Source organism: Erpetoichthys calabaricus, chromosome 1 (genome assembly GCF_900747795.2).
Source record: "Erpetoichthys calabaricus chromosome 1, fErpCal1.3, whole genome shotgun sequence".
NCBI classification, from domain to species: domain Eukaryota; kingdom Metazoa; phylum Chordata; class Cladistia; order Polypteriformes; family Polypteridae; genus Erpetoichthys; species Erpetoichthys calabaricus.
In genome coordinates this window covers 339,223-367,057 of record NC_041394.2, presented here as the reverse complement: position 1 = coordinate 367,057, position 27,835 = coordinate 339,223, and the positions used below count along the sequence as shown (strand labels likewise).

Genomic DNA, 27,835 nt, shown 5'->3' with positions numbered 1-27,835 from the left:
GAAAGAATACCTGCGGTGGTTTGGTTGGGAGCATCCCGTATTAAAGAATGCGACGGTGCAGGTAAGCGAGACCCGTACATAATAGAGGGACACAAAGTGAACCAGGCCCGCGATTGTTCAGTAACGGGTGCCAATCCTCTGTGAGCCCTACAAAAGAGTCCGAAACAATGACCGAGTGGGCGGGGGAAGATCCGATCGTACTGGAACAGCTGAACAGTGCTGTCTTACAGAGCGAGGCGGATCTAAAGACGCCACAACAGGTCGTTGTTAAATCTAAAGGGGTGCAAACAGGAAAGGAGCTCTCTTTTACTCATAGGGAGACCAAAACTGTGCACAAGCCCCAAATTAAACAGGAGATCACTAAAATAAAAAATGGGTCTCCTGATAAGTTGGAAAGCTTAAGGGCGGCCGAAAAAATCCTCCTCAGCGGAGAAAAGCCAGATTTTCCAAGGGGCTTCCAGTCTAACAGAGAGAGACTACCAAGGGGACCGCGGCTCTGCTATGAATGCCACAGTTCGGGCCACGGATGGAGAAGTTGTCCTAGAAGGACAGGGGACCAAAATAGTTACTTTTATACTGTTCCTCCTAGCTTTGCACGGGAGTGTCAACAAGATCGCCGAGGTCAGCCTTTTGGATCACCTTGGAGGAAGATGTCCCTCGCGGGGCTGGATGCTCCAAACCGTGGTTTTTCGCTGGGAGAAGGGTACTGTGATAGGTGGCCGGCCGTTCATCCCGGCCAATACCCCCAGGCCACCAGGTTGAGACCATTCTGCAGCATGGAGGTGCCCCGAATGCCAGCAGGGAATTCTGGACAATGTAGTTTTTATCCCCAACCCTGCTGGATGCCGAGGGGGCTGCTAGGGGACGCTGCAGGGAGGAATAAGGATTATTTGCCCTACGCCCCGGAAGTACATTCAAGTCACATAGACAGGAGGAATGACGTGCTTCCGGGGTGAAGAAGAAACGATTTTTATCTGACCCGGAAGTGTTCCAGGTCACATGGACAGAGATGGCAAAACACTTCCGGGTCAAGGACTATAAAAAGGACTGTGAAACACCAGAGTGTTGAGTTGAGCTGGGTGGAACGCGTCTGGGAGTGTATTGATTGTTTATTGATTATTGATTATTATATGAGTATTGTGGAGTGTAGGTACTTTGTGCACTTTAATGTTGTCCAAATAAATAATTATTGGACATTTACCTGGTGTCTGAAGAGTGGTCAGAGGGTTCAAGGGGTCGAGAGGACTGCAAACTGTCACTATATATATATATATACCAGTAAACCCCCGATTCTCTAACGAATAGAAGTTTAATTGTTATGTCATTTAAGTACATAATGTCCTTGAGTTGCTGCAGTTATATGTATGACATATATTTGAGTGTAAAGGTGTAGATGAAGTACATAGGAACTAAAGAAGTCATAACATGGTAGATTACAAATAGTTAATCAAATGTTTCTTTATACACAACATTTGTAGTAAAGATGGTGTCTTGTCCTTGAATGAGTTTTCCTTGGTATGGAGTACTTACAACCTTAACTTTAACGTCACATGAATGCCAAACTCTTGAGAAGGCCACATAAAGTTGTCCATGTCCAAATACAGGCTCAGAGAGGTAAATGCCTACTTTGTCCATGGTCTGTCCTTGGGATTTGTTGAGTGTCATGGCAAATGCAGCCTTAATGGGAAATTGGTGTCGTCTAAGTTTAAAAGGTAATTCCAGGTCAGAACTTGTAACGTCAATTCTGGGAATCAAAACAGTATTGGTAGTATGCGATCCCGTAAGTACTTTTGCTTCAATAACATTTTCTATCATGGTGTTCACGACTAACCGTGTACCGTTGCATAAACCTTGTTTAGTATTAAGGTTTCTTAATAGCATGACTATTGTCCCTACTTTAAGGTTAATATTGTGTTGTGGTAATCCGGCCGGGTTAATAGTGTTTAAATATTCTAAAGGGAAATTAAGATGCTCAGTTTCGTCTTCAGAATCAACATTGTCAGTACTTAGAAAGAGGTGGCTTTCTCCAGGAAGCAATGCAATCACTTGGATATTTATCTGATCAACGTCAATATTCTTTGGGCATATTATAGCCCGGTGCGTTAAAAGTGGTATCTGGTCTAATGAGATTGCTTCACCAAACACCTCTGTTATTAAGTCGTCGCAAATAAAGGCTTGAGGGATCTGAATAATATCTGGGTGAAGTTCATACGCATTGGTAAGATTTCCATCTCCTAGTTGCAACAACCAATTGGTATATTCTGGATCTGTACGCCGCATGTTTTGTACCAAATTTAGTTTCTCAAAGTAATGCCAATTGTCTGCGTATTTTAAACTGGACTGAACAATAGCTGAACGAATGGCATGCGGAACAACAGCCAAGCACTGTCGAAAATCTCCTCCTAATAAAAGTACTTTTCCTCCAAATGGAATATTATTATCCGTTAACACTCGGAGAAGTTTATCAATGGTGTTGAGTAAATGATTGGATATTACTGTAATGTGATTCAAATATGCTGTGTAGTCTGGACCTTTGGGGATTTCGTACCATCTCCGGTTTGACTCTGGGGCAGGGCGCTGAATCCTCTTGTGTTTGTTTTTTCTGTGGCTGTGTCATTAGCTATGGGCTCGTTGTTTTATTTCTTATTTCCGTTAGTTGAGCTGTTTCATTTTTGAGCCGTGACTCCTTTGCTTGCAGTATTTCAGAAGCGCGTTGTAGGCGCCTGCGCACTATGTGTCCTGTGTCCATGACCGTGTGCCTGCATCCGTGACATCCGGTTTACAACCTTCGGTTAGTAACATATATATATATATATATATATAATAATAATAATAATATATATATAATTCAGAATACAGTTTTTGTAATGTTCTCCAAATGTAAAGTTTCTGTTGCAATGATCAGTGATCCATACACTCAGGAGATCCTACTGCACCTTTCATTATGCAATTTTTGTATTTTTAGACTTTTATTAAAATTATTTTGCTTTATATATATCATTTAGATCATAGTTTTTATAATTTTCTCCAAATGTAAAGGTTCCTCTTCAATGGATCAGTGATCCATAAACTCAGGAGTTCCTACTGCACCTTTTATTATGCATTTTCTGCATATTTATACTTTTATTAAAATTATTTTCCTATATACATCAATTAGTGCATGTTTGCTTTATATATACAATTTAGACCACAGTCTTTGTTAATTTTCTCCAAATCTAAACATTTCTCTGCCACAGCTGAGTGATCAATGTACTCAGGAGAGTGTAATATAAGTGTAATATCGTTTGTACATTCGTCATGTTACACCAGAGTACATATCTCTGAAAAGCTGAGACATGTGGGCGTCAAGTCTCATGATATTCAGTGATCTTCACGAGGCTTTCATAATTGGACTGTAGCCAGGGAGGTTTTCATTAAAACAGCCAGTATTACTGTAAACAGGTGATAGAATTTGAATAGACAAATTTAACAATGAATAATGTTGCACACATCTATAAATAAACTAATTAATTCAATTTACATTAAATAATTTAAAGAAGATTATACATAAGTAAAAGTTCAATAAAAAAATTGAATTAACAAGGAATGTTCCACACAAATGTACTTAATCTGATAATTCCATGAATATTTTATATAATCAAAAGTTAAGAGACAAGGCTAAATGACCATAATAAGTTAATAAATTGGTATTTAATCAAAGAACCACATTAAATAATAGTATATTAAACTAATGTAACGATCAAATAAATAATTAACAATAATAATATTAAACATATATAACAGCTTATTTGTACAGTGAAAAAGATAATGATTCAAATGTATTGAGAAAAGGAACTATAAGAGGAATACTTTATTTGTAGAATGCTGTTAATTTGTAGAATGTCCAATGAGTATAACAGACTTCTGATGACCAGTTTGGCAAACAATTTGATACATGAATGAGGCCTATGAGAGTAAGGGCATCATTGCTCCACTCGTACCATTTGCCTCTTGCTCCCATTACTACTCCTAAAGTTTGTACTTCTTTACATGCTTTCTGGGGACACCACTTTCCTGTGGTCCTATAGCTGTGAAAAAAATTCTGTATGTTTAAAAAAAAATATGGGAACATAACCAGCACCTCAAATTTTAGTTTGCTTTAAGTTACAAAACAAGCCCGCTACAAGGCGTGGTATTCTGTCTGTTGTTAGCTCAGTTTATGATCCACTTGGTTTTCTAGCACCCGCCTTACTGCCAGCAAAGCTTATTCTAAGAGACTTATGCAAAGAGAAATTTGGGTGGGATGAAGAAGTAGAAGTCAAACACATTCAGAAATAGAAAAAATGGATGGATGATTTGCAGTTACTTACAGACTGTAAAGTGAACAGATGCTTCAAACCTACTGGGTTTGGAACCATAAAGACAGCACAAATGCACCATTTTGCAGATGCTAGTGAAGATGGATATGGCACTGTCACTTACCTTGTCTTAACCAACAAAGAGGGCAAAAAGCATTGTTCATTCCTGATGGGCAAGTCAAGAGTTGCACCATTGAAACCGGTCACGATTCCAAGATTGGAGCTGACAGCAGCTGTTGTGGCAGTTAAAATGGACAAAATGCTTAAAGATGAGATTCAAATGCTCTTACAAGAATCTACATTTTGGACTGACAGCACCACGGTGCTAAAATACATTTCAAATGAAAGCACTCGGTTCAAGACCTTTGTTGCCAACAGAATCTCCGTGATCAGAGATCATTCACAGCCTTCACAGTGGAGGTACGTCACATCTGCTCTTAACCCGGCTGATCAAGCATCCAGAGGGCTAAGCATAGAAAACTTTCTCAAAAGCACCACATAGTCACAAGATCCAAGTTTCTTATTGAAGCCCGAGCCTGAGTGGCCAAAAAGACCAGATCAACCAAATGATTCACTCACTGAAGATGATCCAGAAGTTAAAACTTGTGCAGTTAACATGACAAGAATAGAGGAAGCAACCGAGCCCATCAACAAACTAATCACCTACTTTTCAGATTGGCATCGCTTGAAGAAAGCAGTGGCTTGGTTCCTCAAGTTTAAAGACTTAATGCTGAACTTAAGAAATGAAAGAAAAACATTCCAACTAGAAGTCAGTCAGACTAAACGTGATCCAGAAGAACAAAAATCACTCATCGCAAAGCACATGAAAAAGTATAAACTGACTTTAAAAACAAGTCCAATTTCTCTAGATGATAGTTTTAGTTAAAGCTGAAACAGAGCTTATCTGCCTCAGTCAACAGCAAGAATTTCCAGAAGAATTAAAGGCTTTAAAGAAAAAGACTTAAAAAGAACAGTCAAATCTATAAACTTGACCCGATCATACAAGATGGAATACTGAGAGTTGGAGGAAGACTCTGCAAAGCTGCAATGCCCGAAGAAGCTAAACATCCTGCAATTCTTCACAAGCATTCACATGTTGCTTCTCTCATATTGCAGCATATTCATAAACAAATTGGACATTGTGGGCGCAACTACGTGCTCGCACAGCTACGCCAGAAATACTGGATACCTCAAGCAAACTCAGCTATCAGAAAAATAATTTCAAAGTGCACAACGTGTAGAAGATACAATGCAAAAGTAGGTGAGCAAAAATGGCAGATTTGCCAGAAGATCGCCTAGCACCAAACCAACCACCGTTCACTAATGTTGGAGTCGATTATTTTGGCCCCTTTTTAGTCAAAAGAGGAAGAAGTCTAGTCAAGAGGTACGGAGTAATCTTCACTTGTTTAACAACCAGAGCTGTGGACATAGAAATTTCACATAACCTAGACACTGATTCTTGTATCCAAGCCATACTCCGATTTACGAGTAGAAGAGGACAAGTTAAAATCATGCGTTCAGACAATGGAACAAATTTTGTTGGAGCAGAAAGAGAGTTACGAGAAGCTATTAAAAACTTGGAACACAAAAAAATTGGCAATGCTATGATGCACGAAGAAATCAAATGGATTTTCAATCCACCGTCAGCCTCCCATCAAGGTGGAGTATGGGAAAGACAAATCAGAAGCATAAGAAAGATCCTAAATTCAACACTAAATCAACAAACACTCGATGATGACAATCTTCATACAATGATGTGTAGAGTGGAATCAATACTCAATAACAGACCCCTTACAAAGACATCAGATGATCCCAATGATTTAGAACTACTCACACCCAATCATTTGCTCTTAATGAAGGCACAACCTAAATTACCACCCGAACTCGTTTCAGAAAATGAACCATACCCAAGAAGACGCTGGAAACAAATTCAATACATGGCTGATTTGTTTTGGAAAAGATGGACTAAAGAGTATTTGCCAATACTTCAAGAACGTCAAAAATGGCTTGCACCAAGAAGAAATTTTGAACCAGGGGACGTTGTTTTAATTGTAGATAAAGCTACACCTCGCAATTCCTGGGTAATGGGTCAAGTCATCAAGACAATGCCAGATGCCAAAGGTGTAGTCAGAAGAGTTTGTGTGCAGACCAAAACCAGCACACTGGACAGACCCGTGAACAAACTGTGCCAGCCAAGAAACAGCCAATGTTTGAAATATGAAATTTTTAAAATGTTTGCTTGCAGTGTTATTGCTAGTGATTTGAAAACAATAGTTAATATAAAGTAAACTGACTCATATTGAAGTAACATATAGTAATTGTCTCCGCTCCTGCATAGCCAATTAGGGGCCGGAAATGTAAGAGGCAATCTTAGAAAGTTAAAGTTTTGAGTTAAACTCATATTAATGTTTGCTTTATTTGAATTGAATACAATTTCTTCCATAGTCATAGACAATGGTAGAGTCTTTTCCCTCTATAAGTTAGTAAGAGACAGAATCTTCTTGCTATAACTGAGAAACAGTGTGATAATAAGCTCTAGTTGTGTTTAGAGCAGGTCCCAGTAAACAGGGACATGAAAGACCCTTTTTAACTTAGAAATGGGACAAGCATGCAGTTTTCTGACCGCTTTGAAATGGTTCAGAAATTATAAGTGATTAGTAACGATTTAAGATGTAACAAGATTAAGTTTAGAACTGAACTTTTCTTATTATAACTTTTTCCATTTTTTTGCTATTTTAATTTTCCTTTTTGTGTGAACTGTTTTACTTTGAAATTTAACTAAAATTTTAAAAATGAAGATATTTTGTCTGTGGAATCATTTCTGCGCATCAGGCCTTTGTTGAATCCCATTTTTTGAGTTAGAGCTGCTGAACTTTGGAAATGTTGGGAAAACGCAGCTACACCTGCAATGCAAAGAAATACAAACTTTAGGAGTAGTAATGGGAGCAAGAGGCAAATGGTACGAGTGGAACAATGATGTCCTTACTCTCATAGGCCTCTCATCTTCATGCATCAAATCATTTGGCAAACTGGTCAGCAGAAGCCTGTTATACTCATTGGACATTCTACAACTTAACAGCATTCTACAAATAAATTATTCCACTTTTAGTTCCTTTTCTCAATACTATTCAATCATTATCTTTCTCACTGTACGAATAAGCTGTTATATATGATTAATATTATTATTAATAATTTATTTGATTGTTGCATTAGTTTAATATAGTATTATTTAATATGGTTCTTGGATTAAATAACAATTTATTCTTTGTTCATCTAGCCTTGTCTCTTAACTTTTGATTATATAAAATTTTCTTGCAATTTATTAATGCTAGTTGAGTTATTAGATTAACTACATTTGTGTGGAACATTCCTTGTTAATTAAGTTTTTTTTATTGAACTTTTGCTTATATATAATCTTCTTTTAATTATTTAATGTAAATTGAATAAATTAGTTTATTGATGTGTGCAACATTATTCATTGTTAAATTTGTCTATTAAAATTCTTTTACCTGTTTACATTAATCTGCAGTGGGTTGGCACCCTGCCCGGGATTGGTTCCTGCCTTGTGCCCTGTGCTGGTTGGGATTGACTCCAGCAGACCCCCGTGATCCTGTGTTCGGATTCAGCAGGTTGGAAACTGGATGGATGGATGTTTACAGTAATACCGGCTGTTTTAATGAAAGCCTCCCTGGCTGCGGTCCAATTATGAAAACCTCATGAATATCACTGAATATCATGAGACTTGACGCCCACATGTCTCAGCTTTATGAGATATGTACTCTGGAGAAACACGAGGAATGTACAAACGATACTACACTTTTATATTACACTCTCCTCAGTGCATTGATCACTCAGCTGTGGCAGAAGAACTTTTAGATTTGGAGAAAATTACCAAAAACTGTGTTCTAATTTGTATATAAAGCAAATGTTCACTAATTAATGTTTACAGCAAAATAATTTTATTAAAAGTCTAAAAAAGCACAATTTCCATATCAAAACGTGCAGTAGGATCTCCTGAGTGCATTCATCACTGATTCATTACAGAAGAACCTTTACATTTGTAGAAAGTTACAAAAACTGTGCTTTAAATTTTATATATATATATATATATATAAAGCAAAATAATAATAGCGTCATATTTACAAGATTTGATAGTGGGCCAGAAATGACTGTCAATGAGGAAATCATTCTTGAGTAACAAAGACGTACAGGTGAGAAGAAGCAGTAATTTAGTGAGTGTTCACATTAGTGATAGATGCAAATCCATTTTGGAAGAGAGCTCTATCATCCGTGTTAGTTGCATAAATATTAATCAAAATCATTTTAGTATTAAATTTCCTGTCACCATCATATATCACCTTTCAGAATTAGATATTAGATCAGACACTACAAATGGAATAGTTCTGTGTATTAAGATTCCCAGAACCCTGGTTTTCTATAACTGGATTGAAAAATTTGGCTAGAGCTCTCTCTTTGAAATTAGAAATGGTTGCTTAATAAGTGAGTAACCTCTTGGCATTTAGACTTCACTGTAAAAGTACTCTCTTTCTCTTTAATTCATGATTGAGGCCCTTGGTCATGTAAGTTTTTCTTCTTGACTTGTGTTCACATTTTGTAGTCTTAGGCAGTAGATTGTTACATTTAATAGCTTTGCCATAGATTTCATATTATTGCCAGTAGTATTAGCGTGTTGTACCGTGTTAGCCATTATGAATGTAGGGAGAAGTCAAGCAAAATGACATTTCATTGGCTAACTAAAAATATTACAATATACGAGGTGTTGAGCCCCCTTTACATCTTGCCTGAAGAAGGGGCCAAAGTTGCCTAGAAAAGCTTGAATATTGTAATCTTTTTATTTAGCCAATTAAAGGTGTCATTTTGCTTGACATCTCACTACATATTATTGCCAAGTGAGTTACCTTTCTTAAGGGCAGTGGGATGGTATAAGAAAAATTTTAGTAGAAAGGTGGATGAAATTTTAATTTAGGATATAAAATAACAGAGCTGTTGATTAATCATGGGACAAAAAGAGGAGGAAATACAAAAAATATCATTAAGAGATTTAACACAAATATTTTATTTGGATGAACAATAGGTACATAAGGAAAGGGAAAATAGTCAAGGGATTAGTAGAGGAGATAGGGGGGTCTTTCAGGATGGAAATGGTGATAGTTCAGTACATGGGACTCTAATGCAGAACTTTAGACAGAAAAAATAATAAAATATATGAGTTGATTTCTCTTGGAATATTCAGTTAGGAAGAGCATGCTTATAAAAACACATCTGAGAAAACAAACCACTTGTATGTATTTACTGGATTGTGTTTTGTTATCACATTGTAATGAAATATATATTTTGTATAATTTGTAGTTTGTATTACTTTGGCACTTATTTGAGAAGGACACTTATTTCCTATTCTGACACTATTCCCTGTTACTCCGAATTAAAAACAAAAAGGGGGAACATGTGCTTTTATGAATAAAGAAAAAGATCCCATGTGGTGGAGATCACTTTAAGAACTTCATTGGCACTTAAGGAGCTCGTTACACAGACACCTGAAGGGAGAAAGATCTCTTTATAAAGGCCTTGGTAAGAGAAGCAGCCATTTTCAAAGAAGTGGGTTTGGAGAAAAGAAGAGGGGACTTTTGTTCTTTATTTTTAAATTTTATTTTGGTTTATTTTATTTTTTCTTTTGATAAATTTGTAAGAGAGAAAAAATGGAGCAATCAAAGAAATTGTTAAAAAAAGTAATAAAAAGCTTTACTTTTAAGACACTGATTTTCTATACAAGAGTTGACTTGGACCTGCAGATTTTTTTTTAAATGTATTGGCTGTGAAAGGAAGGCCATTTATAGGTTGGGTGACAAGTATTGTTATTTGGGTGACTTTTTTAACTAAAACCTAACCAATCTGTGCTTCCCACCCAAATGAAGGGGTGATCTTGAAGAAACTAAAAAAGTGAATCATTGTGTATAAGAAATGTAAATAAGATTGAAAGAACAGAAGATAAGAGGAGAGTTTTTTGGGGAGATCTATTTTTCTTTTTTTTTTTTTTTGGGGGGGGAAAACTTTTTTTGGGTAAATTTACACTTACTGGTTTTATATCAGTGTTTAATTTTTAAAAGACATGAGTTTTTAATATTGGAGAAGAATCTTTCTCTCGTAAGTGGCTTAAGATACAGTATAAACCCATTTGGGAATTTATGAATGGTGTACTTTGTAAAGATAAACCACCAAAGACATTTCATAGACTTGCAATAAAAGGGGCCTTGTTGGTAAAACCTTCAGCTCCTGACAAGGAGGTTCTCTTCCTTTTAGGAAGGAAATACAAGAAATGGGCTGCAACTTATTTTACAAATCCTTCAAGAACAATATAACTAAATTATAAGAATTAAACTGGGATTAAAATGAGTTGCAGAATGGGGGTTAACCTTCATAAGGGTGATGGGCTGTTATAAAAATAACTTTTTAGAAAAGTGAATGAAAATGTTGATTTAGGGAGGTAAAGCAAGAGAGTTGCCAATTAATGGGATAAGTGAAGTCCTTGCACAATAAACCTCATTAGAATGTTAATCACAAATAGCTATTTACTTAACTAAAGACGACATAAATCAAAATGATCTGGGACTTGGGTGGGAGCAAAATGGGGAGATATCAATGGAAAAGATTTTAATGTAGAAATTTATCCCTTACTTTAGGATTGTGTGACATTCCCCAAAAAGCTAATTCTAAACCTAAAAATCCACTAACAACCCTAAATTGAAAGAATCCTCACAGATCTTATCCCTAAACATGAGTTTGGAAAGAAATGCATTGCAGAATACAAGAACCCTATAGAGACAAGGTCAGAACCTCATCCTGGAGGTTCCGTGTAAAAAAAGAAAAACAACTTAAGAAGGAGGAAAGGTATAAGGCGGCCCAAATAATACTTAGTTATACTTACCCCGAATGATGAGGAATTGGTTAGAGACCTTATGGAACTTAATACATTGACTTTGAACAACCAAAGAAAATGAAAGTGAGATCAAGGACTACTGGGATGGAAAGGAGTTGGAAGCAGGAAATGATGAAAAGCGTAACTTGATAAAAGGAGGCAGGAATGCTTTATTGGAATAAATCAGAAACCAACAGATCGTGATGAAAACCGGCTCACAGGGGCTCAATATAGTAATCCTGACTAAAGAACAATATCTGTGTGAGGGTTCGAAAAGGAAATCGGTTAACGGAGTGAATTTCTAATGGGACCCGCTCATCTTGGTCCAAGGTACTTTTATCAGGTACCAAAGATCGATAAACCCAAGGGGGACTGGACGGTACCAGCCCAGCTGACATTTTAACATGGTACTGAAATGGGCAGTATCTGGGCTTGCTGGGTTCTAAATGGACAGATTCAATAGTCATGATTGGGTGGTTCATTTTGGGCTAACCATGAATATTCACAGGCTTTATTTGGGCTGCCCCATGAAATTTTTTTGTGGGGTTTTTGAAATTTAAATTTGAAACTTTAAAATTTAGAATTTGTTTTGTGGGATCTTGGTGGTTTTTATGAAGGGGGGCCCTTTTTTTTTTTTTTTTTTTTTTTCTAACGTACTTTTGGTCAATTATTTTCAAATCGTCTTAAGGGATCCTCCATTCTGTTTCACATTTTAATAAACAATTTGTATACATTAGGCATTTATTTTAATAATTTTGCTCTATACATCAATTACTGTGTTTGCATTATATATACAAATTGCACCACAGTTTTTGGCAATTTTCACCAAATGTTAAAGTTCCTATGCAATGGTTGAATGATCAATACACTCAGGATATCCTACTCCATTTTCATATGCATTTTGTGCCTATTAAGGGGTAATTTCAGCATTTTCTTATGCCAATCCATGAATACACATTGGCGTTACATATATAAATTGGATCAGATTTTTGCAATTTTCTCCAAACCTAAAGGTTCCACTGCAATGGGTCAGTGATCAATGCACTCAGGGGATCCTGATTAATATTTTAATATACAATTTATGCATATTTGTTTTTATTACAATTTATTTTGCTATATACATAAGTGCCTGTTTGCTTTACATACACCAATTATTAGATTTGGAGAAAATTACAAAAACTGTGGTCTAAAGGTTCCTATACAACGGCTGAGTGATCAATGCACTCAGCAGAATGTAATATGAAAGTGTAATATCGTTTGTACATCCCTCCTAGTTCTCCATGGACGTGGAGGCGCCAGAGTACTGATCTCTGAAAGCTAAGACATGTGGGCATGAAGTGTCATGATGGTCCATATCCTGAATAAGCATGTTACTGTGGACATTTTAAAATTTTAATTTTTTTTTTTTTTTTTTTTTGAACCATTTGAATTAAACCGAATTAATAATGGAGTTGGAAGTCCTTAAACATTATAATTTAGAATACATTGGCTGTTTCATTTGGTATTATTATTCTTTGAAGACGGCAGTTAGAATATCAAGAGTAGAGGAGGCACTTTCAGCTCATAAGTTTAGAGATGGATAAAGTCCTGGAGCTAGTTAGACCGGTAGATTTGAGTGGCGAGTTATTAAAGTCATGCCTCTTGCCTTTAGCTCCGACCACAATACCAAATGTTTGAACCAACTTACTCCCATATGCTTCTTTGAGTAGGAGTGATAGTATCCTATGCTATTTAGAGGATTTAGCTTTAAGAGCTTCCTCTTTGTTATATTCATAGCTCACAGTGAGGTCAATAATCAATGACACATCTTTTTTTTGTTTAGAATCGGGTCTGGTCTCAATGATTTGCCGTTTTCAAGTCTAAAGGATGACGTCTTAAATGTGACCCTGTCGTGGGACTCATTCCTCTCTAAGGAGGTTGCATAACTTGTGGTGCCAAGCAATCCTCTTTGCACTGATGGACATTGGCCCATTATGTGGGAGAGTGATTCGGTTCCCCAATGGCATCTTCTGCAGTTTGTAGGCTCCTGTCTGCCTCTGGTAAGACTCCCTCGTGGGGAAGAACATTGGTCCTTCAGCGGGTTGTCTCATTCCTTTATGGTTATGGAACCAATTGTTAAGTTTGACCTTTTTGAAGGGCTCAACACCCTGGCCTTGGGTAGGCAGCTTCTTCCATATTTCAAATTACGCCTGTGCCTAGTCACGAAGTTTGGCTGGGACATCGGGTGGCAAATTATCAAAATCAAAATATGGTCTTTCAGTAGTGATTTTACCAAGATTCTTAAAGGAGGCCTTAAGTACAATGGCCACCAGTTTGAGGAGACTCAATCCCCCCCCCCACCTCCCATTGGTGGTGCACAGAGGAAGGTGCAACCATGAGTTCAAATATTCAGCATGATGTCCTGAGTGCATTGATCACCAAGGTATTGCAGCTCAAGCTGTTTTCTAGGTTATGATTTCGCATCATTGACTTGAGTGAAAATGTGGTTTCCAGGGGGGTGTATGAATCGCTACATCTACAACATCCTCCTTATATCTGGTAACTTATGGTCACTCTGTCAGACAACAGATACCTAGTGTTTGTGTGCAGTCAGGTTGCTTGGTATACGGCTTGGTGCTCTGTGATAGATGGCAGACATGTTGCCAGAAGTGAATAGGACACATGTAGATGCCTGGCCATTCGATCTGCTTTGAGATTAGAATGAAAAGATGGTCTCCTTCAGTGTCCATATTAAAATCAGACTGTGGCTCCTGTCCTTACATGCCACAGATGTGGTGGTAAAGTAAAATATTTGTTTGTATAAAATTCATGCAGGAGTAAGAAGGTTACGTAGCTGATGTATCTATACTTGTGTGCCAAACTGACAATTTAAAGAACATATAAATATGATTGTACATATGTAATAACAGTTAAGGCTGATATTATCATTAAAAATGTACTACTGATCATTTCATAGATATCAAGCCCTGAGGCTGTAGGTTCAAATCCCACTACTGTCCCTGTGTCAGCCTGAATAAGTCACTTGCCCTGCATGTCCTCCAATCGGATAAGTAAAAGAGCTAAAATGAAATGTATCATTGATGTTGTAAGTCGCTAAGGGGAAAGGCATCAGCAGAATAAGTAAATGTACAAATTAGGCAATGACATGTGCCCTGCATGTTAAAATAGTACCAACATGTATAACTCTCAGGATTACTCAACCATATATACAAACACTATGCACATATTTTGTTCTCTTTACACCAAGGAAAGATTTACCAAAGTGTTACTTTTATGCCTTTAAAATTAATGGCAGATCAACTGATTCAATTTTCATATACAAAAAAAAAAAAAAAAAATCAGGTTTGTAAAGGCCACAGACCTTGAACTACAGTGCATATAAGGAAAGTGAGGGCTCTAAATAATCTTCAGACCCTCCTATGTATAGTATTTTATTAATGTTCAAGTTGTACATCACACACACCAAGTACATTTTAAACTTTTACTTTTTTTTTTTTTAATTTGGAAATGTTACCAGTGTTGAAAGTATTTCTGGTTTGCTGCTGTGCTCTCTCAGGACAAGTTCTAAAGGTGTTAATGTCTCTAATCTCATTTATGGTTGATCAATGAGACTATTTTTATATAAGAAATTAGCTTTTGAAAGGCCTTACTTAACCATGTCCTGTACCCCCTGCTCTTTAATGGCACCCAGGAAAGTGGAGATGTGTTACTGGTGAGAGACAATGGCCAGGGTCGTTAATGTCTAGGAGCTTATCGTAACTCTGTTTGGTGATGTTTAATTAGAAAAGAGTAAGAAAGTTAAGTAACTTTAAAATAAATAAATGAATTACCTCTTCCAAGATATTTTGGGTAGAAAAACATGATTAAAATAGAATAAAAATTTTAAACTGCAAAACAAGTGTTTTTTTTTTTTAAAAGGCAATAGGGGAATGTGTCAAGTACAACGCTATAGCATAAATTATTTTCCTGGCCAATTGTTTCCCCAAAAAACACATTTAAACTTTTATTTTTTGAATTTGGAAATGTGGCAAATGCTAAATAAGAGCCACACAGGAAGCAATTGTTCAAAATGGCAGTTCAGGTATGGACAGACAAATATGCTTGTGAACATTTCGAGACAAACTTAAAATGAAAACTTCTCAACTTGGCCTGGTGTATTTAGCGATGTTAAGCATCTGTGCTTAGTACACGTTTGTTAAGGCTTTATTACAGATTGTTGCATGTTTAAAATGAAGGGGACCTCCAGTCAGTACATGAACTAACAGTGTAAGTACACAACACACTAACAATACGACACAAAAATATTCACAGGCTTTATTTGCTCTGCCCCATGAAGGTTTTTTGTTGGTTTTTGAAATTTTAAATTTTTAACTTGTATGTATGTAGTCAATTACTTTCAAATGGTCTTTTAAGGGATCCTCCGTTCTGTTTCACATTTTAATAAGCAATTTGTATATATTAGGCATTTATTTTAATACATTTTCTCATCCATGCATTAACGGCCATAAGCCTGTGTTAATATAAATAAGAGCAGTTTTTGGCAGATATTTCCAAATGTAAACTCATTATCATAATGTCATTGGTAAAGGCAGTTATTTTGCTTAACATTTTGAAATAAGCCACAACTTGGCCTGCTGCACTACATCATGCCTTTTAAACTGGATATCAAGTCTGGTCATTAAGCAAAAACAAAAAAGTCATAAATCTGAACATTGAAAGAATTTATTTAGTATCAAAGTATTAACAAAACCATTTATAAAGCACATTAATGTATTAATTGTTTTCTTCTTGTAATTTTTCAACCTTCTAAAAACACTTAAGGTTCTGCAATAATACTTTGGAAAAGAACAACAAATCAAGATAAGATCTGATGGCTGGGAGGACAGAAAATAAAATGTGGGGGTTACAAGGCCTAAAGACCGCATTTTACATAACATTAATATTTCTAACTAAAACCAATTGGTTGTCATCTTCACAGAAGGGATTTGATGAAGTTGGTCTTGTAGATAGACGACGTTCCCACCTTCATCCAGCGTCTGAAGGTCTTTCATGGTGTCTTGGTCTGGTGGTGCTGGTGCACATCCCTAAAACTGAGGGAAAAAAAAGAGAATAGCGAGATTAGTACAGATTGAAGTTCCCTGAAGAAATCGATAATTCTAAATCCAAATAGTCTATTAAATCCAAGCTAGTGCCGCTTCTGTACTATGGTTTGTTGTAATCGCTGTTTGAAACTTAATACAGGGGCTAGGAGGATGTAAGCATGTATCAGAGATGTTATGATGTGTTAAACTAGCTAATACATAGGAATGTGTAATACACAGAATTTAGCAAAACAGACTGTTACCGGAGGCTAATCGTCAAGCCAGGTCAGGTCGTACCCTTCACCCCGAAATGACTTGTGATTCACCCCCTAGTCATATTTCAGTTTTTTATCTACAGTACATCAATGTCCTTCGTGGCCCATAAAAGGATGGTGTCCGTTAACACCATGCACCAAAATCTTACATAATACTGGCTTGAGATTGAAACGGTTTCGAGAATGGTTCAACCGGCCTCCAAAGGTGTCAACCGCAGGATGACACTGACATGCATATGTCTGGGCATCAATTTCCATTTCCATGTACCCCATTTTTAAAAAAGACATAGCCCATCTCATCTACTTGGCTCTGCACTAGCCTTAGTCCATCTTTTGTGACTACCTGCCCATGGTAGTCACAAACTGTCACTTTTACAGAATTTTGGGTTTGCAATCACTCCTGCAACAAAACAACAACATGACATAAAACAGCCGTGTTAAAGCACTAAAAGCGCCCTGATTTTATTTCAAAATTTAAAAAAAAAAAAAAACATGTCTTGCCAAATCCTTTCTCGCTGCCAAGGTTTTTTATATGCAGCCCCCTCTACCTTTGCATGTTGCACCGCCCTGGAAATTTTGCAGTCTTCTTCCACTTCATTTTTGGAGGTAGGTCTCCAAAGGCTGAGGATCTCCCCTGCCTTTGGACAATTGGACTCCCATCCCTGCCTCTCAATTTTCCGTTGTAAACTTGGAAAACAAAGTCCAAAGATCAATCAAATCGGAGTGCAATACTCACATAATGTATTTCTCTCTCTCCATGTACTGGCAGCCTCTCCACTGATCATAAGATCGATCCTCACCAAAACCAGCCTCCTTCCTGATCTTTTTAGTAGGTGGCTGGCCTTCCGTGGACAGTGGGAACATCAAGGTGAACATACAAAAATAAACTTCTCTCTTTTACTGCTTGGATAGCAACAGTCCTGCTTGTACTGGGGGTTTCTGCAACTTCCTCACCAGAACTGGAGGATCCTAAATGTGTGGACCATGTCGATGGCGTCGGCCACTACTAGCTCTCTGCTACCTCTGTTGTGTGGGCAAGGTAGTTGGCCAAGTTCTGTTTTTGCTTACTTGTGAAGTGAGCTCCAGCATAGGTCTCAACTGCTTTCCTGACCTCGGTGCTGGTAACGTTGGAAACTTTAAACCTGAAAAACAAAATGCATGGGCATTTATTACAAAAAAAGTTTTACAAGGGGAGAGGAGAAAAATGGTGCTTTTTTAATTCAATAAGAAAATCATGTCATGCAGCCGCTGCACGTCGCTGGTGCCGCTATTGATAGGTCCTCCTTTGACTGACAAGAAGAACCGGTCATCATCTTTGACATCCTGGTTTAGCCACACCTGATGAATACTTTTTGAAGTAAATTTCCATCCACTAAAACAGAGGAAGAGAAATGACTAATTGTGCACATGACAAACTGACATTCAGGATAGTAATTTATGCAGTTATACTTACAGCTTCTTCCTCCATGGAAATGGCAATTGTGGCCACCTGTGTAGATGCGGTTTTGTGATCCTTAATAGCAATCACTTTGAGACTTTGGGGCATCTTGTGTGTCCAAACAGTGATTCTCATGCCCTCGACCACTCCTGGACGTTGAAAGTGTCCAAGTATGATGTTGGCCTCTAAGTCATATTTAAATATGGTCATGTCCTGTTTTCCGATGTCCCTGCCACTTAAAAGATTGCCTTTAGATCTGCAGGAACCTTGGCTTTGCAACTTTAAAGATCTTCTGGCAATCTTTGATGCTGCGTGATCCTTTTGTTAATCTGGAGTATTTTTTCCCCAACTTCTGCCTTACTTAGTTCCTGTGCAATAGGCTTTCTTGCCAGGTTTAAGAAATTTAAATAGTCCAGGCATTTTTTGGGCAGTTTTTTCTTCCTTTACATACTCCAGACAAACTTGCAGGTGCTTCACAAACCGAATCATGCCCTTTATATAATTAAGGCGTGTTGATGGAGCCATCTGAGCCTCTTTCAACTTTAGGAACTCCTTTCCCTTTTCTGACTCAAAGTCCAATGTTGGTTTCTTTGTTGTCTGGCTGGACATACTTTAACCATCTTGCGACATTGTCCAGCTTAAGAAACAAAGAATCAATCAGTTAAACATGTGTGAACATTAGGATCATATTAAATAAAGAAACGCCAATTTATTGAATGTAAATCCTCATGAAGCATATTGGTTAGATGGTCCTTAAAGCCCGAAACCAGACAAGTCTGTTCAGGAAACTTGTGGTAGAGGCCATGCTTGTCCATTTGGACCCTCATGGTGGTAGTGAAGGCCTGCTGAGGTCTAAAAAAAAAGAATTCAATTATAGACACATTGACAGAAGTTTGTAACTTTAACAGACTGAAATTAATGGGGTTGAGCCTGGTCACCTACCTCTGCCAAGTTGGGTCATCATCTTCAATGTTTCCCAGGCTTTCCTGTAAGTGCGGGTCATAAGCTCACACTGATTAAGTCCCTGCCCTTTGTACACACCGGCCGTCGCTACTACCGATAGGATGGTTTAGTGAGGTCCTAGGATCGGCCCTGCCGTCTCACTCGTGGCCTCTGGCGGAGCGCTGAGAAGATGATCGAACTTGACTATCTAGAGGAAGTAAAAGTCGTAACAAGGTTTCCATAGGTGAACCTGCGGAAGGATCATTACCGGTTTGTGCCGACCCGTCGTTGGACGGTTGGACCTGAAACCTCTCAGGCCCGCTTCCCCGCCCTCTCTCCGGAGAGGCGGGGCGGAAGGGGCATCCTCCATGGGCGTCCTTCCCCTCTCCCCCCCGTTCCGCTCTGGGAGGTGGGTGGTGTGGCGGCGCGGCCCAGACATGCATGGCCTTGGAGAGAGTCCGGGTGGGTAGGCGCTACCCTCCCGGGCGCCTGTCCAGACCTCTTGTCAGCAGGCATGGCTGGGACACAGTCATCCAGTTGCCTTCTCTCCCCCCTGTCGACCAGCAGGGAGAAAACCCGGGCACCTACTTGTCTCCCTCCCTTCACGTTGCCGAAGCAGACATTCATGGTTACGCAGCCAGGGAGGCATTTAGTGAAACACAGCCAGGGAGGCTTTCAATAATATGATGAACAGGAAACATTTTCATTTCAGTAGTCAAGAAGACCTGTATTCAGTATACATTGTAATGGTACTATTCCTGTCCCAATCCTCTGTATGATATGGTTAGGATCATAGGAGGTGGAAAGATGGAGTAAACCTGTTGCAATTTTGACCTTATTAAAGGACGGATGTAAGCAAATTTTGATGTAAGAGTGATAGTCCTCACTTGGATTGTGTTGGAGAGTGGTTAATTGTCTATCAACTTATGGTTAATTGTCTTTACTGTCATGTATGGTATGAGCATGCCAATTAAATTAACCAAAAAAGAATTTAGAACGAACAAATAATTATTATAACGAATTAACCAGAACCATCGATTCTCCATGCTTATCTGGAGAAGGTAGTAAGCATGTCCAATGAATAAAGTAGGCTTCTCCTGCTCATTTACCCCAATGATGGCAAATCTTTGGTCTTCATCCCCGACTTTAAGGAGCTGCACCTTTCGGTTTACCCATTCGTATACCTGGAATGAAAAAAAGAGGAATGACAGTTACACTCAAAGAATGAGACACTATAAATTGTCAGCTTGGGAATACATGAAATAGAGGAAATCTTACTGTCATGTTCTTCACTACCCCAGGTCTCTGAAGGTGGCCCAGGACGATGACTGCTTCCAAATTAATACAGGACCAGCAGGTGCTCCTCCTGGGACGTTGGCTCATCACATAATAGTTTTGAGATGACAGACAGGAAGTCTCTCTTCGACACCTTGAAAATGAGATGACATTCTCTTGGTGTCGGCAGATCAGCATTCATCTGTCTGTATCTAAACGGGTGAAAGAAAAACACACACATACAGATACATGGTTATCTTTAAGCTTCAAATGACCAGAGCATGATCTAAGTTCATGAACAGAAAAGTGAGGATGTGTGATAGATTAAGAAATGGCATACCTCTTTGCTGCTATTTCCTTTGACACCTGCTTGGAGAAATTCTTCTGCATGTGACTGAAAATATCTATGTACATTTTCATGTGGTTATGTTTCTCCGGGTTCTGTAGGGTGACATTGGTCTGGCAGAGGAGGAATGATGTGAACCGTTTCACACTCTTCATGTAATTCATCACGGTCTGAAATGTGAGCCCAGCCTGATTAAGCTTCAAAAAATATTCCCTGGTCTTCTGAATGTCATTGGTGAAATTTACACTTGGCTCGTTTGGATCCATATAATAAAGGAATCTTCAGACGTTGTCACACTGCAAACAGAGGGGAGAAAAAAAGTTTTATATTATGCTTAATGTAATAGATAAGTACACTCAGCAAGGTTTAGAATAGGCCTGCACTACTCTTACCTCTTGCTTACAGTTTTTCATTTGGTGGTCACCCTTCAGATACTTCGCAAAGCCCATGATGAGATGGTGATCTAAACTATGCTTCTGGTAAAGCCCCAGCCTCACCATCTTCTTTCGGACTTCGCTGGTCCACTTTGGTCCATCTGTACTGTTGATACAAAAAGAAGAAACTGCATTATTTAAAATATCCAAGGGCAGTTATTGGCCGCTATGGGCAGCTTGTCTTTTATCGTGAAAATGTACATGTTTAAAAAGTACTTACTTTTGGTATAAAGGGTCATTCACCATATCATCTTCCTCCTCTTGACTCAGTTCTGATGCATGGGCAGCCGTACCAGATGTCGAAGGCTGTGGTTCCTGACAAGAGGCTGGGGCAGGGGCAGCCATGCTCAGTGTTGAAGGCTGAACCTGTTCAGCAGAAGCTGGAGCAGATGCAACCTCCATCGGCTTTGAGGAACGAAAAGCTGGTGGGACGTTATGGATGTAAAGGCCCGATTTCTTTAGAAACTCCATCTGACGCAGCTTGCCTTCATTAGAAATCTTGGCCTGCAGATCTTTGAATTCAACGATCCTTCCGTGCCAGAGAAGGTGTTGTGTGGTGTCTTTAGCAGCCTTGACAACTTCATCTATTTCATCATTAGGACTGTTTTTAAGGCAAACCCTTCTGAGGTGGACAGAAAGGGTGGCCTGGGGCATCTGACAATAAGGACAAACATGTGGAATCCTAACTGGTTTTCTGAAAAGATAAGATGAGAAATAGAAACAACAATTAAACCCACAGATTCAAAGCAAAAATGGCAAGGTAACAACAAAGTAAAGTAGGAGAATAAAATCCTTAAAGAGAACTCACCTTGACTCCACAGCAGAAGCAGCAGCAACAGCACTAGAAGAAGCCATTTTGTCCTATTCAAAAGATGGTTGCTCTTTCGTGGACAGCAAAATAGTGTTATGAGAGAATGTGCCAGAGGTCTCAATTTATAGACCAAAAGGGGTGGGCCTAAGGTAATACCTGGCTAGAGTGGCATTACCACCATCCCGAAACCACTCTTCCAGGATGAAAGCTCACTGACCGAGCAGGACATAAGTACCTGCAAATCACTGTCTAGCAAGCAGCAGATTAAAGAAATTCTAAAGGAACACTAGACATCAGAGGTGGACATTATGGGTGTGAAGAGCCGATGGGATTAAGTCTGGCTGACCAGTAAGGCACTTCACAGCTTTGAAAACTTACAGATTCAAAGGATTTGGAGACAACTGCAAAAAACTATGTTCTGATTTGTGCATGTACACTGTTTGGTAGTTTCCTATACATAGGATGCATTCGCCTTGGTAAAAATGACCAGATCTGAGGTGAAAAATTCACATGTGCTGAATCTTCTCTCATTTGGAGAAACTTTTCTATGGACAGCCAACCAACAAACAGTGTACATGAGTGTTTAAATACATTACATGTAAATTCTGAGGTTTTACTAGTTCTGAGGTGAAAGCATATTTTTTTTTTTTTTTTTTTTTTTTTTTAATATTTTGCTATTTCCATCTTTTACTACTCATTGGCTTTACATATACACAGCTTTTTGCATATTTCTCCAACCCTAAAGGTTCCACTGCAAAACCTCAGTGATCAATACACTCAGGAGATCATGCTTAATAATTTGATGTGCCATTTGTGCATTTTTTTTTTTTTTTTTTTTTTTTTTTTTTTTTTATCATTTTGCTATTAACATCCATTACTGCTTATTGGCTTTACAATATGTGCATAGTGATTGGGTATATGGTTGAGTTATCCTGAGAGTCATATATTTTGGTACTATTTTACAATGCAGGGCACATGTGCATTGCCTAATTTATACACTTACTTGTTATGATGATGCCTTTACCCCTAGCGACTTACAATATCCATGATACATTTCATTATAGTTTGTGCCTGTAAACACACCATGCCAAGTTGAGGAGGTTTCATTTTAAGTTTGTCTCAAAATGTTCACAAGCATATTTCTTTGTCTGTCCATACCTGAAATCCCATTTTGAACAATTGCTTCCTGTGTGGCTCTTATTTAGCATTTGCCACATTTCCAAAATTAAAAAATAAAAGTTTAAATGTGTTTTTGGGGAAACCAAAAATGACCAGGGAAATAATTCATACTATAATTGGTAGCATTGTACTTGACACATTCCCCTATTGCCTTTAAAAAAGAAACTTGTTATATAGTTTACATTTTTATTCAATTTTAATCATGTCTTTTTCTAGCCAAAATAAATTGGAGGACATACTAATTTATTTATTTTTAAAGTTACTTAACTTTCTAACTCTTTCCTAATAAAACATCACCAAACAGAGTCTCATGATGAGCTTATAGACATTAACGATCCTGCCCATTGTCTCTCACCTGTAACACATTATCACTGTCCTGGGTTACAACTCAGACAATGGCCAGGGTCCAGTCATTGCTGTGGCAGGTTTAGTTTTTGAGTTCTCTGCCCATAGCTGTGCTCATATACCTGTATATAAGTATATTTGGAAAAATAAGAAAAATTCTTTAAAGTCAAACTGCATATCAGAATTAACAGAATTTTCTGAATCCAATGAACACTCAGTCAGTTGACTTTGATCCCTGCTTTTTAATGGCACACAGGACAGTGGGAGAAGTGTTACAAGTCAGACAATGGCCAAGGTCTTTAGTGTCTGTGAGCTTATCAAAAGCCTCTCCTTATTAACAAAGTAAGACATTTAATTAACTTTAAAATCAAACAACTGCGGTATGTCCTGCAATATTTTTTGAGTACAGAAACACAAGATGAAAATTGAAAAAAAAATGTAGACTGCATAACAAGTTTATTTTTTAAATACAAGAGTGTAATGTGTTAAGGAAAATGCTATGTGATACTGGCTGTACTCAAATACCTGTATATAAGTATGGGGGGGGAAATTCTTTAATGTCACAAACTGCATATCAGAATTAACAAAATTAACATATTTGTGTTTAGAATATTTTATTGAATAAAGCACCAAAAGACAGTTACAACAATACAAAAACAATTCAAATTACATGGAAATAATTAAATAGTACAAAAAAATACAAAAAATAAATAAGGCCCTTTTTTTCAAAATTGCAATGGTGAATTTCAAAGCCATTCCAAGTCCCTTCCTTCACCTTTGAAGGATTTCCTCCTCACCCCATAATCGAACAGAAGTTCCTTGTTGGTGTCAATGTCATTTTTGGCGATGAACAGCACAACATCCCTCGGCCCGTCTCCAGTGTCAATGTTGAAACACTGGGGCTGTAGGTTGGCTCGTTTACCTGAGTGGTTAATTAGACGCCCAAACGTTTCCATATCTGGGTGACATGGACAAGGAAATACCTGGGCGTCGATGCAGAAGGCCTCCTGTCTTGTGTTCTTACAAAAGTAGAGGTAGCCCATGTCACCAGCCTCCACATTCTTCATCTTTAATTCACCCTCCTTGCGGCTGATGTTCTGTCCATGGTAATCACAGACTACCTCCCCCTTCTGGAACCTTCTGCTGGTGTAAACTCCTCGTCCTTTTCCTGGGATGTTGTCGCAGATAACCAGTCCTTTCCATTTCTGGTTGGTGACATACCGCTGAATATATTTATCCCGTGGTATGTCCTCCATGGATCCTTCCGGCTTCCACATTTCATAGATCTTCGTCGCAGAAGGGATGTTGGTTGTCCACCCTTGCTGACCTATCCTCTTCTCAATGCGATGAAGGGCCGGCTGTCTTCTGCAGAAAGATGCTGAAAAACAGGAGAGAGAGAACTGTTACTTTGACTCACACAATTCATGAAATAGTGTAAATGACCAATACTCTAGTTTGTTAAGGACAGAAACAATAGAAGAAAACTTACAAAGAATGTGCTGGCACCGGAGGGCTTCCTGCTCAGCTCTCCAACGGTCATAACACATCCTGTCATGCAACCCAGTGAGGTCCTTCCTCTGCTTCTTCTTAGGGACAACACCATCCAGTGTCACTGGGAATTGCATGACAAGATTTTGATATGACTGTTGCTCAGTCAGCCTTTCATTGAAGAAGACTGCAGCGACCCCTCTTTTCCTGGCTGAAGAACTCTCACATCTGTAAAGAAAAACAAAGAAACAATTTAAGACACAGATTCAAAAGAAACTCAATGAATCATATGGAAGTATGTTTTAAAAGGAGGACAATTGTCAATTCAACTCACTCTGAGCTACTCTCACTCATCAGGTTCTGGATAAGAAGTTTTCCTCTGGCGATGGTGTCTGGCCGGGCAAGACGGGTAATGTTTCTCCGCCGTGGCATTACTGTGGGCCAGGTAGTCAGCCACGGTGCTTTTCTCAATATCATTACACAATTTCATGGCGGCTGTTTCCAAGACCCTCCTTGCCACACCGGCGGTGATCTCCTTGATCTTGTACCTGTAAGCAAATGGAAAAAAAACATATTACCATATTTTCATTTAAACAAAAGTTGCATTATTTTTTAAAAAAGGTGCCTTTTATGATGACTTACTTTTGGTGCAAACGATTCACATCATTAGAAGGATTATAAATAGGATTGCCAGTCGTTGAAAGAAAAAACCTATCGTTTGCAGGGTCGTGATCGGCCAGGAGATGCTGTTCCTTCACGTAAAGAGGGCGTATTTTTACGAAGTACAAATCGAACCACTGCAAAGATAAAAGAAAAGTCACAATGAGCAAGTTGTACAGTCAACCTCAAGAGAGTTCCCTGCTGTGTACTCTTTGTCTCTGACAGTACATTGAGGTCCACATCAGATCACACTTAGTTTACATACCTGCTCCTCCTCTTGATTTAGTGCCAGAGTTGCCAACTGTTGGGTGGATGTTTTGTGCCCCTTCACCCCAATGATGGCAAATCTTTTGTCTTCATCCGTGACTTTAAGGAGCTGCTCCTTTCGGTTTACCCATTCATAGACCTGGAATGAAAAAAGAGGAATGACAGTTACACTCAAAGAATGTGACGCTATAAATTGTCAGTTTGGGAATACATGAAATAGAGGAAATCTTACTGTCATGTTCTTCACTACCCCAGGTCTCTGAAGGTGGCCCAGGACGATGACTGCTTCCAAATAATACAGGACCAGCAGGTGCTCCTCCTGGGACGTTGGCTCATCACATAACAGTTTGGAGATGACAGACAGGAAGTCTCTCTTCGACACCTTGAAAATGAGATGGCATTCTCTCGATGTTGGCAGATCAGCATTCATCTGTCTGTATCTAAACGGGTGAAAGAAAAACACACACATACAGATACATGGTTATCTTTAAGCTTCAAATGACCAGAGCATGATGTAAGTTCATGAACAGAAAAGTGAGGATGTGTGATAGATTAAGAAATGGCATACCTCTTTGCTGCTATTTCCTTTGACACCTGCTTGGAGAAATTCTTCTGCATGACACTGAAAAGGTCTATGTACATCTTCATTTGGTTATGTTTCTCCGGGTTCTGTAGGGTGACCTTGGTCTGGCAGAGGAGGAATGAGGTGAACCGTTTCACACTCTTCATGTATTCATCACGGTCTGAAATGTGAGCCCAGCCTGATGAAGCTTCAAAAAATATTCCGTGGTCTTCTCAATGTTACGGGTGAAATTTACACTTGGCTCGTTTGGATCCATGTAGTAAAGGAATCGGAAGACGTTGTCACACTGCAAACAGAGAGGAGAAAAAAGTTATATTGTCCTTAGATAAGTACACTCAGCAAGGTTTAGAATAGGCCTGCACTACTCTTACCTCTTGCTTACAGTTTTTCATCTGGTGGTCACCCTTCAGATACTTCGCAAAGTCCATGATGAGACGGTGATCCAAACTATGGTTCTGGTAAAGCCCCAACCTCACCATCTTCTTCCGGACTTCACTTGTCCACTTTGGTCCATCTGTACTGTTGATACAAAAAGAAGAAACTGCATTATTTAAAATATCCAAGGGCAGTTATTGGCCGCTATGGGCAGCTTGTCTTTTATCGTGAAAATGTACATGTTTAAAAAGTACTTACTCTTGGTATAAAGGGTCATTCACCATATCATCTTCCTCCTCTTGACTCATTTCTGATGTAGGGGCAGCCGTACCAGATGTCGAAGGCTGTGGTTCTTGACAAGAGGCTGGGGCAGGGGCAGCCATGCTCGATGTTGAAGGCTGAACCAGTTCAGCAGAAGCTGGAGTAGATGCAACCTCCATCGGCTTTGAGGAACGAAAAGCCGGTGGGACGTTATGTATGTAAAGACCCGATTTCTTTAGAAACTCCATTTGACGCAGCTCGCCTTCATTTGAAATCTTGGCCTGCAAATCTTTGAATTCAAAAATCCTTCTGTGCCAGAGAAGGTGTTGTGAGATGAAGTTGTCAATGCTGCCAAAATCACCAATTTCTTCATTAGGACTGTTCTTTAGGCAAACCCTTCTGCGGTGGACGGAGAGGGTGGCCTGGGGCATCTGACAGTAAGGACAAACATGTGGAATCCTAACTGGTTTTCTGAAATGATAAAATGAGAAATAGAAACAACAATTAAACCCACAAATTCAAAGCAAAAATTGCAAGGTAACAACAAAGTGAATTAGGAGATCAAAATCCTTAAAGAGAACTCACCTTGACTCCACAGCTGAAGCAGCAGCAACAGCAGTAGAAGAAGCCATTTTGTCCTATTCAAAAGATGGTTGGTCTCTCGTGGACAGTAAACTGTTTCGTGGACAGCAGGATAGTGTTATGAGAGAATGTGCCAGAGGTCTCAATTTAAAGACCAAAAGGGGCGGGCAAGGGGCAGGCCTAAGGTAATACCTGGCAAGAGTGGCATTACCACCATCCCGA

General features: G+C 38.7%; 1 protein-coding gene across 2 annotated transcripts in view; it reads right to left on the bottom strand.

Annotated features, from left to right (window-relative positions):
* LOC127530027 (uncharacterized) overlaps positions 1-27,228 on the bottom strand; it is a 105,536-nt gene extending 78,308 nt beyond the window's left edge. Inside the window, exons 1-2 of one of the 2 annotated variants that reach the window (XM_051935597.1) lie at positions 27,029-27,228; positions 21,021-21,168 (exon numbers count right to left, since the gene is read on the bottom strand). In XM_051935597.1, the coding sequence (XP_051791557.1) occupies positions 21,021-21,168; positions 27,029-27,210 (330 nt within the window). In that variant the 5' untranslated portion in view covers positions 27,211-27,228. The remainder of the gene's footprint in view (positions 1-21,020; positions 21,169-27,028) is intronic. The other variant, XM_051935600.1, reaches the window with a different exon arrangement.
* Positions 27,229-27,835: the final 607 nt, after the last annotated feature.